The 13,498-nt window shown below is 44.3% G+C and overlaps 1 protein-coding gene across 1 annotated transcript in view; it reads left to right on the forward strand.

Annotated features, from left to right (window-relative positions):
• The window catches only part of CACNA1H (calcium channel, voltage-dependent, T type, alpha 1H subunit), a 127,664-nt gene that overhangs the window by 20,425 nt on the left and 93,741 nt on the right, over positions 1-13,498 (forward strand). The window contains exon 5 of the mRNA XM_009329419.1: positions 3,283-3,598. Within this exon, the coding sequence (XP_009327694.1) occupies positions 3,283-3,598 (316 nt within the window). The remainder of the gene's footprint in view (positions 1-3,282; positions 3,599-13,498) is intronic.

Here is a 13,498-nt window from a genome sequence, read left to right on the forward strand (position 1 = left end):
TCCAGCCTGCCCAGCTGGGGTGGGTGTATCAGGAGAGCAGAGATCAGCTCTGGGGACTGAAATAAAGATGATTAATCTGGGACAATGAACATGTGTCAGTCCTGCAGCTGGGAGGGCAGACTGCTGCAGAGTCATGTGTGGCGCTGAATGTTGTGTGTATTGTGCCATGGTGGGAGAGGCAGCTCGCAGGGGAGCTAAGGTGTGAGGTCAGAGCGGAGCGTCACGCTGATGCATCAGCCCTTCTGTCTGAGCACTTCTTCCACGGTCAGTGCTCTTGGCGTGGGCATGTGTGTGTCTGCATCTAATCACAAAACTGCTCCCAGGAAAGGAGCTTGTGCAGCCATAGCTGCTAATTACACAATCATCCCTCCAGATGGTCCATCTCCCTCTGCAAGTCCAACTTTGCTCTGGGTAGAATCCTAATTACACTGGCCCACGAGCTGTGGTGTGCTAAGCCTTCCCATCCTGCCCGCTGCCAAAAGCTGTTTGTGATCAGGAAACTCCTGCTGCTGGTGTTGTGGTGGGGTGTTGCTTCCAGGGTGGTGAAGGAAATAAGTTTTTGCTGAGTTTCACAGCCCCACCTGGCTCTGAAGCAAGTTATCCTGGATGATCAGTTGTAGTTTGGAAGAGTATGTCACTGGAGTGACACATCCAGATCAAAGAGCCTTGGTCAGCACTGTTTGAAGAGAAATGAGAAAGAGCAAGGGATGTTCCCAAGATCACACAGGGTCGTTGCAGGGCTGGGAGTTCAATGTGTAGTTTTAGGGTTGCAGGATACTGTCTGAGATTCGCCTCTGTGGCTGTCTCTGCTGCAAGCACCACATTTGGGCTTTGAGCTGCCCAGACAGACAAAGGTTTGAGTTTGCATGACTTGTCGCATCGGGGATTTCAGGTCTGCAGAGATCTGTTGAGCCTGAGCTGGAGGTCCAGGTGCTTTGATGAGAAGGTACCAAATGAGACCTCTCCTGCCATCGTCTTAGGGACTTAGAGTAGCTCTCTGCCTGTAACCCACAAAGTCCTGGTTTCAAGAGGGGTGAAGTCAGCCCCAGGGAAGCCGGTCATACCCCAGACTCCTGTGGCCATGCTACTTCGGTGTATCAGGCACTGCACAGCATAGTCCAAGCTTGGTCTGGGCTCTGGAGGTGTTAGACCCCTGTCACCACCACAGGGTGTGGAAAGCCCTGATCCCAATGTCCCATTTGAAAGACTTCAGAGCTACTGAGCACCTGCTATTGAGTTCCTTGGGAGAAGGCTAATGAGACATGCACCCATGGCCTCTCAAACCTGGAGATTTTAGAAGAAAACGTCCTTCCTGAGGGTGGTGGGGCTGGGATGGCTCTGCCCTGGGCTGCGTCATGTCTCATGGCGGTGCAGAGCCCTCCCAGCACCTCCCTGGGTGAGCAGGCTCAGGCAGGCACTGTGGCTGTAAGCAGAGATGTCCCAGGCGTGTGGGGTACCCACCACGTTTATTTGAGGATGCAGGAGCCCTTTGGATCTGAACTGAGCCCCTCTCAGCGTACCCACTAAGGCCAAAACAGAGCTGCTGGGGCTCTGCCTGCCACTTGTTGAGTTAGGAGAAGTCACCTCTCAGGTTTCTCTTCTCCTCCTCCCTCTGTTTCTTCTCTCAAGTTCCCCAGCTGTCTTTGCCCACAGTCTGTAGCACTCCCAGACGCATCCCTGCACCTCGGTGCGTTTTAATCCTTCACAAGCCTCCGCAATACCTGCTCTGTGTGACAAACTCTGCTGGCTGTAGTATCTGATCTTCTAGCAAATGCTGTGCTAGCGAGCACTCAGCCTTTTCTTCAGCTTGTTTTATATGGAAATTTCCTCCAAGTGAAACCAATTCATGGGAGGGTAAGGAGAAGGTTTTTAGGCAGTCCTGGAGGAAAAACATTTTTCAAGTTTCTTCCTTGTCTCTTGAATCTAAAGCATAGAAACTGGGAGGAAGATCCTACAGTTTTGTCTAGAGGTGCGGGAACACTGTGCAATGGGAGGGGAATAACTGGTGAATACATTTAATCACCAGCGAACAATGCCCAATTCCTTTGAGGTGCTACTCTTGCCTATCCCTGAAGCTGGATGAACCCTCAACACCCATCTCAAGAAATTCATTGATGGAGGAGAACAGATTTCCCAGGAAAGTTGTTCAGAGTTATTTCCCCTCAGCTCTGCCCTACAGCTACTGCTCTCTCCTTAAACTGCAGTTGCTGAGTGACTCCTGCTTGACTCAAGGGTTTTGGGTAGCAATTTCAAGCAATTGTATGGAATAACACTAGTTTGGCACCCATTAGAGCCAAATTTATTCAATAGGTACATTCAGAAACACATAAAAATACAGCTGTCCTGTCTTGAAGAATTACCTGCTTATCTTCTACCCGCATCTCACTTGGTCGTATAATTTGTGTGTTGCCTTTTCCCTAATCTCCTGACTGATTATGTAGCATCTTAGATCCCTGCAGCTCTGAACACGGCAGATAAAGTCAGCTCTAGGACTTTGCACCTTCTCATTTTGAGAAGCGCTTCAGCAGTGTGAGTGCTGCTGATCTCACTAATGCTAATCAAACAGCATGAAAAGCCCCGGGCTCTGGTTGCTCGCTGATCTGCCCCAGAGCACGGCTTGGAAAAGGCACGTCCCTGCCATGTTGCAATTAGAGCACTTGCTTATCTTAGCTGTAACAGAGCCATAAACTTTATCCAGGCCAATTAAATCAGATATGCAGTAAGCATACAATTCCCATTAATGTGGGCTCTTTCTTTTCTTATGTAAGTACAGAAGGAATTTGAGATGGCCTGTGGCTGGGTCTTTCCTTGTTAAAGTTCAGCTCACTCATCCCGGAGAGGTGCCAAGGGGCAAATTTATTGGAAAGCTGCTTTGCCATCAGTTTTCTGAAGCATGTTCTGAGCATCAGAAGAGCTATCTTAAAATCCTTAGATGGAAACAAGAAGTTCTCTGGATTTTTGGGAAGCACCTGGCCTGCTGGGAATTTTTCTCTCTATACCCTCTCATTTCAAATTTCAGCTGTCCTGTTCACTTGGGAAAGCTCAGACTGATCTTTAACTGAAAGATCACTGGTGCCTTACAGGATGCTGTAAGCAAAAAGCTTTGTAGACAGAGGTAGGGGCTGGTATCTCAACCGTGGCTTGCTGTCTCCAGTCTGATGGGGCTGAAGGGCAAAGGAGAAATAACACACCCAAACCAGGGACAGGAACCAGCACCTTTTGCTGCTGATGAAACAAGGAGTGCATCGTTTGTTCTCATCCTTCTCTTTCTTCCCCCTCCAGGACATACAACCTTACCTTCCTGCATCCGTACTACCGGACAGACGAAGCAGAGGAGAATCCGTTCATCTGCTCATCGCATCGTGAAAACGGCATGCAGAAATGCTCCAACATCCCAAACAGGAAGGAGTACAAGGTGGAGTGCACCTTGAGCATGGACTCCTACACCCCAAGTTTGTACAACCCTGACTTCAGCAGCAGGAACGCCTGCATAAACTGGAACCAGTATTACAACGTATGCATGGCAGGGGACGTAAACCCACACAACGGAGCTATCAATTTTGATAACATTGGATATGCCTGGATAGCTATTTTTCAGGTAGGATTCTCCTAAAAATTTTTCTGTTTCTTTTTGTTCTGTCATCTTTTGCTTGGAAAGATTTTGATAGATGCATCAGAGGAGAAAGGAATTTGCTTGCACCTGCGTGAAACTGCAAATAAAGACACATCAAGTAAATGAATCAGACAATAACCTGCACAAATGTTGCAAGAGAGCATTTGGAGAGAACAGCCATTTTTTCAGTGCATTTTAGAAGAGGGGGGAAAATACTTCTTGAGGCAGACATGTACGGCAAGTTCTAGCACTGCAAATCAGACCTGGATAAATCCCAGGGATTTTTGAGAGTTAGGGTCTTTATTTATTGCTGTAGTATCAGGAAATGGAGAGCGTTGTCCAAGTCCTTAAGCAAGACTTAATATCATTCTAAAGTGTAGGAACTAGCTCAATGGCATGGTTTGGGCTTGATTCTAGAATTGCAGGGTTATACTGGTTAGCATGGTATGCTGGAGGGAGGAAGAAATAATCCCGATGGTCCATTCTGGCTGGAATACCTGTGAAGAGATAATACTCATGTGGAATTTGAGTCTCTCTTGATCCACACCTATACAGCTCTTCACTAGAGACCAAAGTGCTTCTAGCTCAGACTGGGGGAGCCTTTACAGGTGACAAAAACACTCCAGCAACTGAAGCATTTTCAAAGCATTTGTAGCTCTGGAACATTGGATAGCTCGTCTACACAGTCCAGAGGCTATGGTCTCTTAGGGTTAGCCTATTTTAAATGATCCATGTACTGTTTTTCATTTTTGATTTGCACTTTCTGTTTTTAATACAAATTTCTTTATGCTTTTGGCTAGATGCCCTGTTTTATTTAGTCCTCCTGAAGTGTAGGTGGCATCTATTCCTAAAAGAGAAAAAGTTTTCCTTTTAGTTTTGTTAATGATGAATAATTACTCATTCAGAGCTCTAAATTTCATTTATGGATTTCCTTCTAGTTTCATATTATAATATGAACTTAACTTTCAGTTTTCATCTGAGTTGTAAAGGGGCAATTGCTTGCTCTGAGCATCTTGTTTGCTCTCATGCTGTCACAGTAGCACACCCTGAATCACACTGCTGCTGGTGTCAGAGGCTCAAAACCAAATCCAGAAGGGTTCAGACAGAACCCGTAGCCAAACAGGCTACGTTTTTAAAAATGCTTTGGTTCTCTCCTGGAATTAGTATGTCAAGAGAGGAGCTGCCATAGTAATTTTGAATATTCCTGACTGGTAGTGAGTGTTGCATAAAGGAAAGAGGGAAATCAAAGCGAGAATAGTAGATGGGTCTCTGGCTGCACTTGCATTCTCCTTTTTCTGCTCTTGCATAGTTCTTTGGCAGAGCTTGATGGATGTGCCCAGGAGGTCCTGTCTGGCTCCCGCCATGGGGCAGCAATGTTCTTGCCAGAGAAAGGGCAGAGGGCAACGCGTTGCAGAGCGCCTGTGCTAGTGCACTGAAAACGAGCAAGTGCTTCTCGAGGGCTCCTGCTTCCTTTTTACTTCCTGAGCCTTTTTGCAGGCTGCAAGCTTTCATTTCCTGTCGGTGTTTCATTTCCTCAGCCTGAAAATGCACAGTTTTAAGCCAGGGAGAACACACCAGCCACAGCAGAGGTTTCAACTGATTCCTTTGGGCAGAGCAGAGTGTCTGGCAAAGTTGGATACTGTGCCCATAGATCACTTTAGCAGCTGCCAGGAGGTTTATGATTGGTTTTAGTGCTGCTTAGGCCATCCAAATGCTAAAGGGTATTTCCAGCCAAAAACTCTTCTTATATCTTTATTCCTTTTAGAAGTAAGGACTCGCTTTTAGAAGCTGAAAACAATATAACTCCAGGTAAAGAAGCAGCTGTTGGGAGTAAGATGCTTGCTTAACTTCGATATGGAAAGAGTAAATCATTACTGCAAGAGATTGGATGCTAAATCAAAACAATTGCTGTAAGCAGAGAACATTTAACAAATAAAGCTATTGAGTTGTGCTCTCATTACATTTAATAGTTGAAGCTGGGTAGCACCAGGTCAGCAGTTAGATGAGGCCTCAAAGTAGTGCAGAAAGTAGAACTGATGGTTTTAGTAGCTCAGGAGCTTCCCTGTGAATTGGTATTGAATTACTGGGCAGAAAGCACTCTGCTGTGTTCTGGATGAGACTGGTCCAATTGTCCTGATCCCTTCTGGGGAATAATGAATACATGGTACTTTGCAAGAGTTATAATGGTGGACTGAACGTCAAGGTCTGGCAAGCCTCCAGTTTGCATAATGGCAATCTTAGGACTCAGCTGGATAGAGCATCCCTCATGATTTATCTCAAATGAGTTGGAAATCTAGCATGGTTTAAGAGCTGTCAGAAGGGAGGTTGGCGAAATGAGCCCCGCAGGTGAGATTCGGAAGGAAGCTTCCAAGTGCAGCGACTGCAAGTCGTGCCCGAGAGTTTCCAAGGACACGGTTTGATACTGTGCAGACTGCAAACAAACAAAACAAAAAGCAGACTTTGACAGGGAAATCTGAAGATCTCTACTCCAAAATGTCCTTGCAAATGGTGTGCCAAGGCAGGAGGCTAGCAGTGTGGCCAAGCTCTTTCAGCCGCCAGAATTTGGATTTAAGTAACCAAGCTGAAAGACATTTAACTTCATGGTAGTGATCCTGAACTTGCAAGTAACCTGGCACGTGGCAGCAGGGCATACCAAACAGTGAAATTCATTGTTGACCTTCCAAGCAGAAGAGTAAGTCAGAGGCATCAGACATGAGAACCAACCTAGTGCAAATAATAAAATCTTAAAGCAATAAAGATGATGGCTGCATCCATGGATGTTTGAAAGGATAATAATTCCTTATGTAATCCTGCAAGTGATTCATGTTTTGATTCCCCTCATTTGTTGTGTAATAGGCTAATTCATGTATATATTTGTTACAAAGGCATGTTCAATGGCAAATTATGTGAACTAATTAGCTTATTACAGAATAAATGAAAGGAGATGGAACCTAAATTAACTGTGAGGTTTGGCATGATATTAAGATCCCTTTATTGCACATGAATTTCAGCCGCAACAAGAGCAGTAATTACAGGTATTGTTGTCACACTGCAAATGATGAATTACCCACCTAACCAAAGTCCAATTTAATTTGAATTACTGACAGTCTCAGTGGAGCAACCAAAACACTGCCACCTTTCTAACCATCAAGTCTCGATGTGGCCAAGCCTGAATGCAGAAACCCCATTAAAACAAAAGGGGGTTGAATGGCTGGTAAGATACACAGTTTGGGAAGAAGAGATGTTTTAGGCTACTTTGCAAACCACAGAACCATTGCTTGGATGATTTCATGTCTGAGTTCCAGAAAAGTAAGGCCTATAATAGCACTTTACATCAGGAGGCAATGCTTTTGGCAAAGCTAGTGAGGCAAAGTTGAAGGGGCAATAACATTCAGCTAGGCAGAACCGAGACGAGGTCAAGGGAACAAGCTGTTCCTCTGTGCCTCCTTCCAGGATGTAGTTGGAAGGACTGAACTTCGAGAGCAAATGTACACGAAAAAAATTACATGGACATTTCCTGAAATGTCCATCCAGTACAAGAGAGATGATATGTCTTGGCAGTTCAGATGGGCTCTGACACTGCTGGTGCTGGCTGAGTTACCTTTTCCATGGCCTCTTCTTCACAGTTTGTATTTCAGAAGTAGCTGCATTTTCTAAGGGACTTCCTTAATGAAAGACCCTCTTGAAATTAGTCCTTGGATGCAGCTCTCAGATTCATGATTCTGTTTCTGGCTTATGTTATTCTGAGTGCATATTGCTTCTATGAGGTTTTGCTTAAGACATCTTGGTTAACAAGTTAATCAAGTCATACAAGTAACACATCTCTGGCCCATCATCAGAAGGCCCTAGTGAGGGAATTCTCAGAGGAGACTGTTTTGCATTCAGCAGCCCCCTTGCTGCCGTCAGGGGAAAAAAAATAAAGCCTGGTTGTGTTCACGAGAGCTGAAGACAGCCCAGCAGGCACACGACATGGTAAGAATGCCCAAGAAAGGAAAAGCTGAATCACCTTCTGAAGAAAGATGTCTGGAAATAGAGCAGCATTAAAGGAACTGTCAGCAGCAGCAAAAGTTCAAGGTGTTATCTTGATGCTGTGCTTAGATGGAGAACTTCTCTTTGCGCCTGGTCTCACCAAAGCTAGGAGTATGTTACAGCCACAAAGGTGTGGGTGACCAGCTCGGGAGAGAGAACAAGTTTGGGGTGGGGAAGGGGGGGAATTGATGCCACCCTTCTTCCTTCATTTGTCCTTCTGTGGATACTTTACTCCTAATGCGATGGCAGGCTGCCTGAGCAGGTACGACAGCGGGCGGTGACAGCCGTATGCTGCAGGCCACCTGCCGAAATAGCCCTTTTGTTTTGATGTGAAGCTACCTCTTCTGTGCTCTAGGTTGTCAAAAAAAGCCCCTGGGAGCTTGTGTAAGCTATCTCAATCTAATCAAGGATTTATTCATTTTGACCCTGCGCTGTGTGCTGATGAGGAGCTTGTTTTGTCTCCATGTTGCTGACTCTGCTTCTGCCAGGATCTCCACCCTGCTAGCTGTGCCTGTAGATGGGCCAGCTGAGAAGGTACAGGCCCTGGGGGGAGATTTCAGGTTTGGAAAGAGAGAGGTTCATTTGTCTCATTTCACCATTGTTTGGTGCCCTGATCTGTTCCACAGCCGTTGCCCACTTCACATTGTTTCAGCCTCTGTTCATCATGATTGAAATCCTTCCCTGAGGATTCTCCCTTGCCTGGAAATCTTTCAGCTAAATCTGTAATGGGAACCATATCTTCCATTTGAATAAAAGGAAAAATGACATGCACTTTAATGCACTTCTGCTATGGCCAAACACAAGAATGCGCTTGAAGTCCCTCCTCATCTGTTCTGTCACTCAGTCAAGAAAAGATCTCGTTTGAGGGGGCAAGACCTGAAGCTCTAACATTGCTTTCCCTTAGAGTAAGCACAAACCTCCATCCCGGAACCTGCTGGCAGGACAGAATCGGCAGGGTCATTCCTCTTGGTTCCTACTCACGCATCTTCCTCTTAGCTGGGCTGTCACTCAGACGGATATTAATAGGGATCTTTTGGGGGCCTGTTTCTCTTGCTTTGTTGCTGGGACCTCAGGATAGCTCAACCAAGTTCCTTACAAAATGACAGCTCAGGAATGGTTACCCCAGTGTCTCAAGAGTATTGTACGCAAGATGCTACTAGTACACTTGCTTGCTGGTCTGCTGCAACCTCTGTTCTTCCACTTTCAGTAGTCTTAAATATTTGGGGGAACAACCAAAAGGCGCACTGAAGCAGAAGGCAGTGAAAGAGCCTGAGGCTTCCAACTGCAATTGTATTTGTGGGTGCAACATGTAGTTTCGCGGGCCATGTTCTTCAGAAGCAGCTGTCACACTGGGTGCCCATGTTTGCAGAGTTCATTGAGTAGATAATTTTTTGGCCAAAAGGACATTTTGTCAAATGGTTCATTCTTTAAACTGATGATACGTGCCAGCAATGCTTATCTGTGCTGAATTTGGCAAGAAGTCTTGGCTGGGGAGAAAAAAGGGAAAAGAGTTCTAAGCTTTTCATTTCCACTGCTTCAAGATGATGCTTTGTCACTAGATTCAAATTTGTTTTGGATCACCAAAAATATTTCACTATAAATGATGAGGTTTGAGTTTTGTTGGTGTTGCTGCTTTTTTTTTTAATTTGGTCAGCCAAATAAACATTGTTTTCTGCATTTGAAGAGCTTTCATGGTGAACACCCAATCTAAAAATATCCAGCCCCTTCAAAGCATCTCAAGAGTGTGCTTCCAAGAGGATTAGTTGCTTTTGAAAAATCTCCTTCATTTTGAAGGCTGGAAGGAATTGTCCCATATAGCACAAGTCAGAGAGGCCATCCTGATTCCAGGTCTGGGCCCGCTAACCTATGGAGGTATTGGAGGGACCCAGCGTGGCACAGAAGCCTGCTGCAAGCTCTGTAGCTTTGGAAGGGTTTGATCCTACCTCAATCATAGATTCTTTTATTCAGAGCAGAAAGAGGGGTGCCTGCAGCAAGCCATGGCCTAATCTGGAGTCCAGGTAGGTGATGAAAAAGCTACTGGTCTTGAGGTGCATCAACAGTTCTCACAGGGAAATCTTACTTTGGTTTGTCCCAAACCTGCTCCATGATCAGTTGCTGCTATTGCACCTTGCACTGTTGAGTTGTACATAGCCTAGGAGAGACTTGTATGCTAAGCCAAAAGTTCAGCTCCTTTACCCTTATGTTCCCACACAACTGTCTCCAGACTGTGTTGAGTTGGCAGATCCATCCAGGAGAACAAGACACCCCCCCGCTCTGATTAGTGTGAATGGGTAAAGCTTAGACACTCGTACACCTGAAGTATGTTTTGTGTCATAGTCCTGCACAGAGCGCTAGTTGTGCACCCTTTGTCCCTAATAGTCTCTAATATAATTTGAAACAACGTGTAACAGTACAAGTAAGAAAAATCCTTGCTTTTTGCATTTGGGCCAGTACACCAAACTGCTGCTGTGTTCCAGACAGTGGTGTCTGGAGAAGCGCTGCCATTCGTGTAATTGCTATATGGTACGCTCATCTGTAAGGAAGGATCTTAGTCTGGCTTCGGTTCCCTTCTCATTGCAGACTCTTCATCTTTCAGCTTTGCTCTGCTATGAAACTCTGATTTATGACACTCTCTATGATAATGGACTCATTATTGCTGAAGCTAAACAGTTAAATACATTCCCTGCACATAAGATACTTTACACAAACAATGAAGACAGAGGATAATTACCACAGTAAATCAAAGCTCATGAATATGGACCGAGATGTGATTTGTTATAAGCAGCAGTCCTCCAAAATCAGTAATGTTTTTGCTATCGGACGAGGATCTTGCATTATTTAGCGTGAAATGGAGAGACGGCAACTAACCTTCCTTTTGTAGCAAAAGTTGTTAAGTTTTTAGGCCATTTTTAAGCCTGCAGATTCACTTTCGTGAGGTTCTGGGCCACCAATAACAGCATCAGTGATACGTCCAACTTTATTGTGTGCTGGCTGCACTCTGCTTTTCAAAATCCACTGTGAACTGGTAATGCTGACCAGAGATCGCATTTATGTGGAACAAATTTGAGAGGTCACAAATCAAAAACAAATGCAAGGTTGCACAGTTTCCTCTTCAGTTTTGCAGGGCCACTTTTCCGAGCAGATGTGTGCTTTGCAAGACTCTCAATTTATAAAGAAATGGCTAAAGTCGCTTTGGAAAGTAAGCAGGCCCTCAAAGTGAAAGGAAAAGCATCTGTTCAAAGGACAATACTCAGAATATAATAAAACCTGTTTTTCTGACCACAGAGGTTACTTAACAACATGTGTCATGAGGAAATAATTAAAATCGTGAAGTTGACTTCAAAAATAGTGATTTGATTAACTGCCAAGCACTCTGCATATGGAAAAGGAAAACTCCATTTATTCACTGGTCAGTGCTCGCTAGCCAAATCAATATGCCCGAGAGGGCGGAATACATAGATAAAAGGCTTTCAGAAATGAATACTGAAGGCCTTATAGAACTTACTGAGACCATCATAGTAATTAATAGCTCTCGCAATTTATTATATCATTGGATAAGAAATTAAAAAAGCCTTGCAGGAGGGCCAGGGAAGTGATGAGATAAAAAGTAAACAAACCCAAATAACCATGGCAGTCCTCAGAGTTGCTGTTCGGTTCAACATAATTGATTTTGATGCAGATAATGTCCATCTTGTCCCCAAAGGACCCAATTTAGGGCAAAGAAAAAGAGGCTGAGTGCAAATTATAGATATCAATTAAGATGAACACTTCAAATGGTTTGGAAACACTTGGGTTTCTCTGTATCTCTGTATCATCTCCTGCTTCGGCCAGGCACCGAGTTGAAGAAGCAGCTGCAATTCTGAAATTAGCCACCAAGGAAATTTCTGTTTGCCAGAGCTATGCTTTTTAGCGGTTTTGATCAAAGTGTGAGATGCTGATTTTGGTTCTCATGGTTAGGGAGGCTGTCTCTACAAATGAAGCCTGTTCAAGTAATCACAGAAGTGAAATCTTGCCATGAGAAAGATCAGGCCTCAGGTTGGGCTGGAGTTTTGTATGCTGTGCATTCAGTTCTTATCTTTTCAGCTTCACTTCACACAGTAATTTTCCAAACTTTCCTCGATTGATTAGTGGCACCTTGAGGTTGATTTCTATCTGTAGCAGTCCATCTGGCACTAGCCATTAGTGCTTTCTAATACACAGAAAGTAATTCAGTGTTTGACTTTACTAATTAAAGTAGCTTGGGTTGGAGTTTGCATGTTGTTTTTTTTCCCCCGGATGATTATTTTTTTTCTTAACTGACACTAGAGCAAAAAATAACCTGCTCTTGAATTGATTATAGCCAAGAACTTGCAAACATTTTGGCAGAGCTCAAAAGACAAGGATTTTTATGATGAAAACTTCTTGACATAATAAAAAAAATTGTTCTGCAGAGACCTTTGAAGTGACCCCAGAAAAAACAAAATAAAGCTCTGTCTCCCTGGGAACAGTGAGGAGATCTGAGTTAATTGCCAGCATCTTTAATCTGTATCTCCCTTGTGATTTTTCACTCTGGAGTTTTAGATTGATTCTGATTAGCTTGACTAGAAGACCTGATTCTGTCCCCAATTGTGCTACTATAAATCAGATGAGCATCTTTGTTACAACTGATTAAATTATTGTGGCATGAGCAAACCAAGAGGATCAGAATCACAGAACAGAAGACATTAAAAAAAAATAAAAAAAATCTGATTGTCCACTCTCATCCTGCTCATATTAGTATGGTGATCAGGGAGTGCCTGACTGGGGACTGCATGAATGGTGTCCAAGCCAAAGATCAATGAAGTCAAAGTCTGTCTTTACATTCACCTGAGTGAGCTTTCTGTTAAATCCTGGCAGTGATGGAAGAGAGGATCAGACACAAGACTCAGGGCTTTAGTACTCAGCCTCATAGGTATTAATGGGAGACAAACGATTTATCCCATCCCTGCCCATGCTGTGTAAGAGGTAAAGAAATGAATGAGCAGGCAAGGAGAATCAGACTGAGCACCATACAGGATCTCCGATGGGTTAGAGGACAGCTCTGTTCTCTGCCCAGAGCCTCAGTCCTTCGAAGGCAAAAACCATTTCTCCATGCTAAAGGGGCAGCATCTCCTTTCCTGCTGGGTCTGCAGCATGTGATTACAGTCGGCAGCACGCTCCAGGACAGCCTTGCCAATCATCTTAATCGAATCTTTCAGCTATTTCCCTGCAGCTGCCAATTTTAGTGTGCCACGCATCTTGCACATCTTTTTCATCAGAGCAGAATTAGGAAACGTGTTTCTTGCTGTCTTATCTCTGTTGATAAATAATTGTATGTTGCATTTATTGGAAGCTTTGAACTGGTACATTTGGAGACACTGTTTAATATGTCTGTCTGTGAACAACCATGGCTTGAACAGAATTTAATTACTAAGAATGGATTGCTGAGATTGGAAAGCACAAGAAAGGTGCTCCAGGTCCTTGGAAGACATCTATAAAGGGCTCTGAGGGCCAAATGCTGGTGCTGCAGTCAACTGGATTAATCAGATTGGAAAGTGAAGAGAGGAGGAAGTCATTTCTGCTTAGCGAAGTAGGTGATATTGCATTCAGGGTGCCCCAAGGGATGAACAGTAGGCAAAGCAACGCTGAAAAAATATATCCGTGTTCTTGGGAGAATAGCGAGAGTTGCTAGCTTTCCCTCTGAGTTCATCTGGTCTGCGAATAAGTGTGTAGGATCAAACTGTGCATTGCAGCAGTGAACCTTGCACCAGTGCAGATGCCTTTGACTTGGTTCCAAAAATAGTTGAAGAGTTGAGTTCGTGGTGTATAGACCAGCTGGTGGCAAATTCAAATGGTCTG

The sequence above is a fragment of the Pygoscelis adeliae genome, unplaced genomic scaffold (assembly GCF_000699105.1).
Source record: "Pygoscelis adeliae isolate BGI_AS28 unplaced genomic scaffold, ASM69910v1 Scaffold467, whole genome shotgun sequence".
In the NCBI taxonomy this organism is placed as follows: domain Eukaryota; kingdom Metazoa; phylum Chordata; class Aves; order Sphenisciformes; family Spheniscidae; genus Pygoscelis; species Pygoscelis adeliae.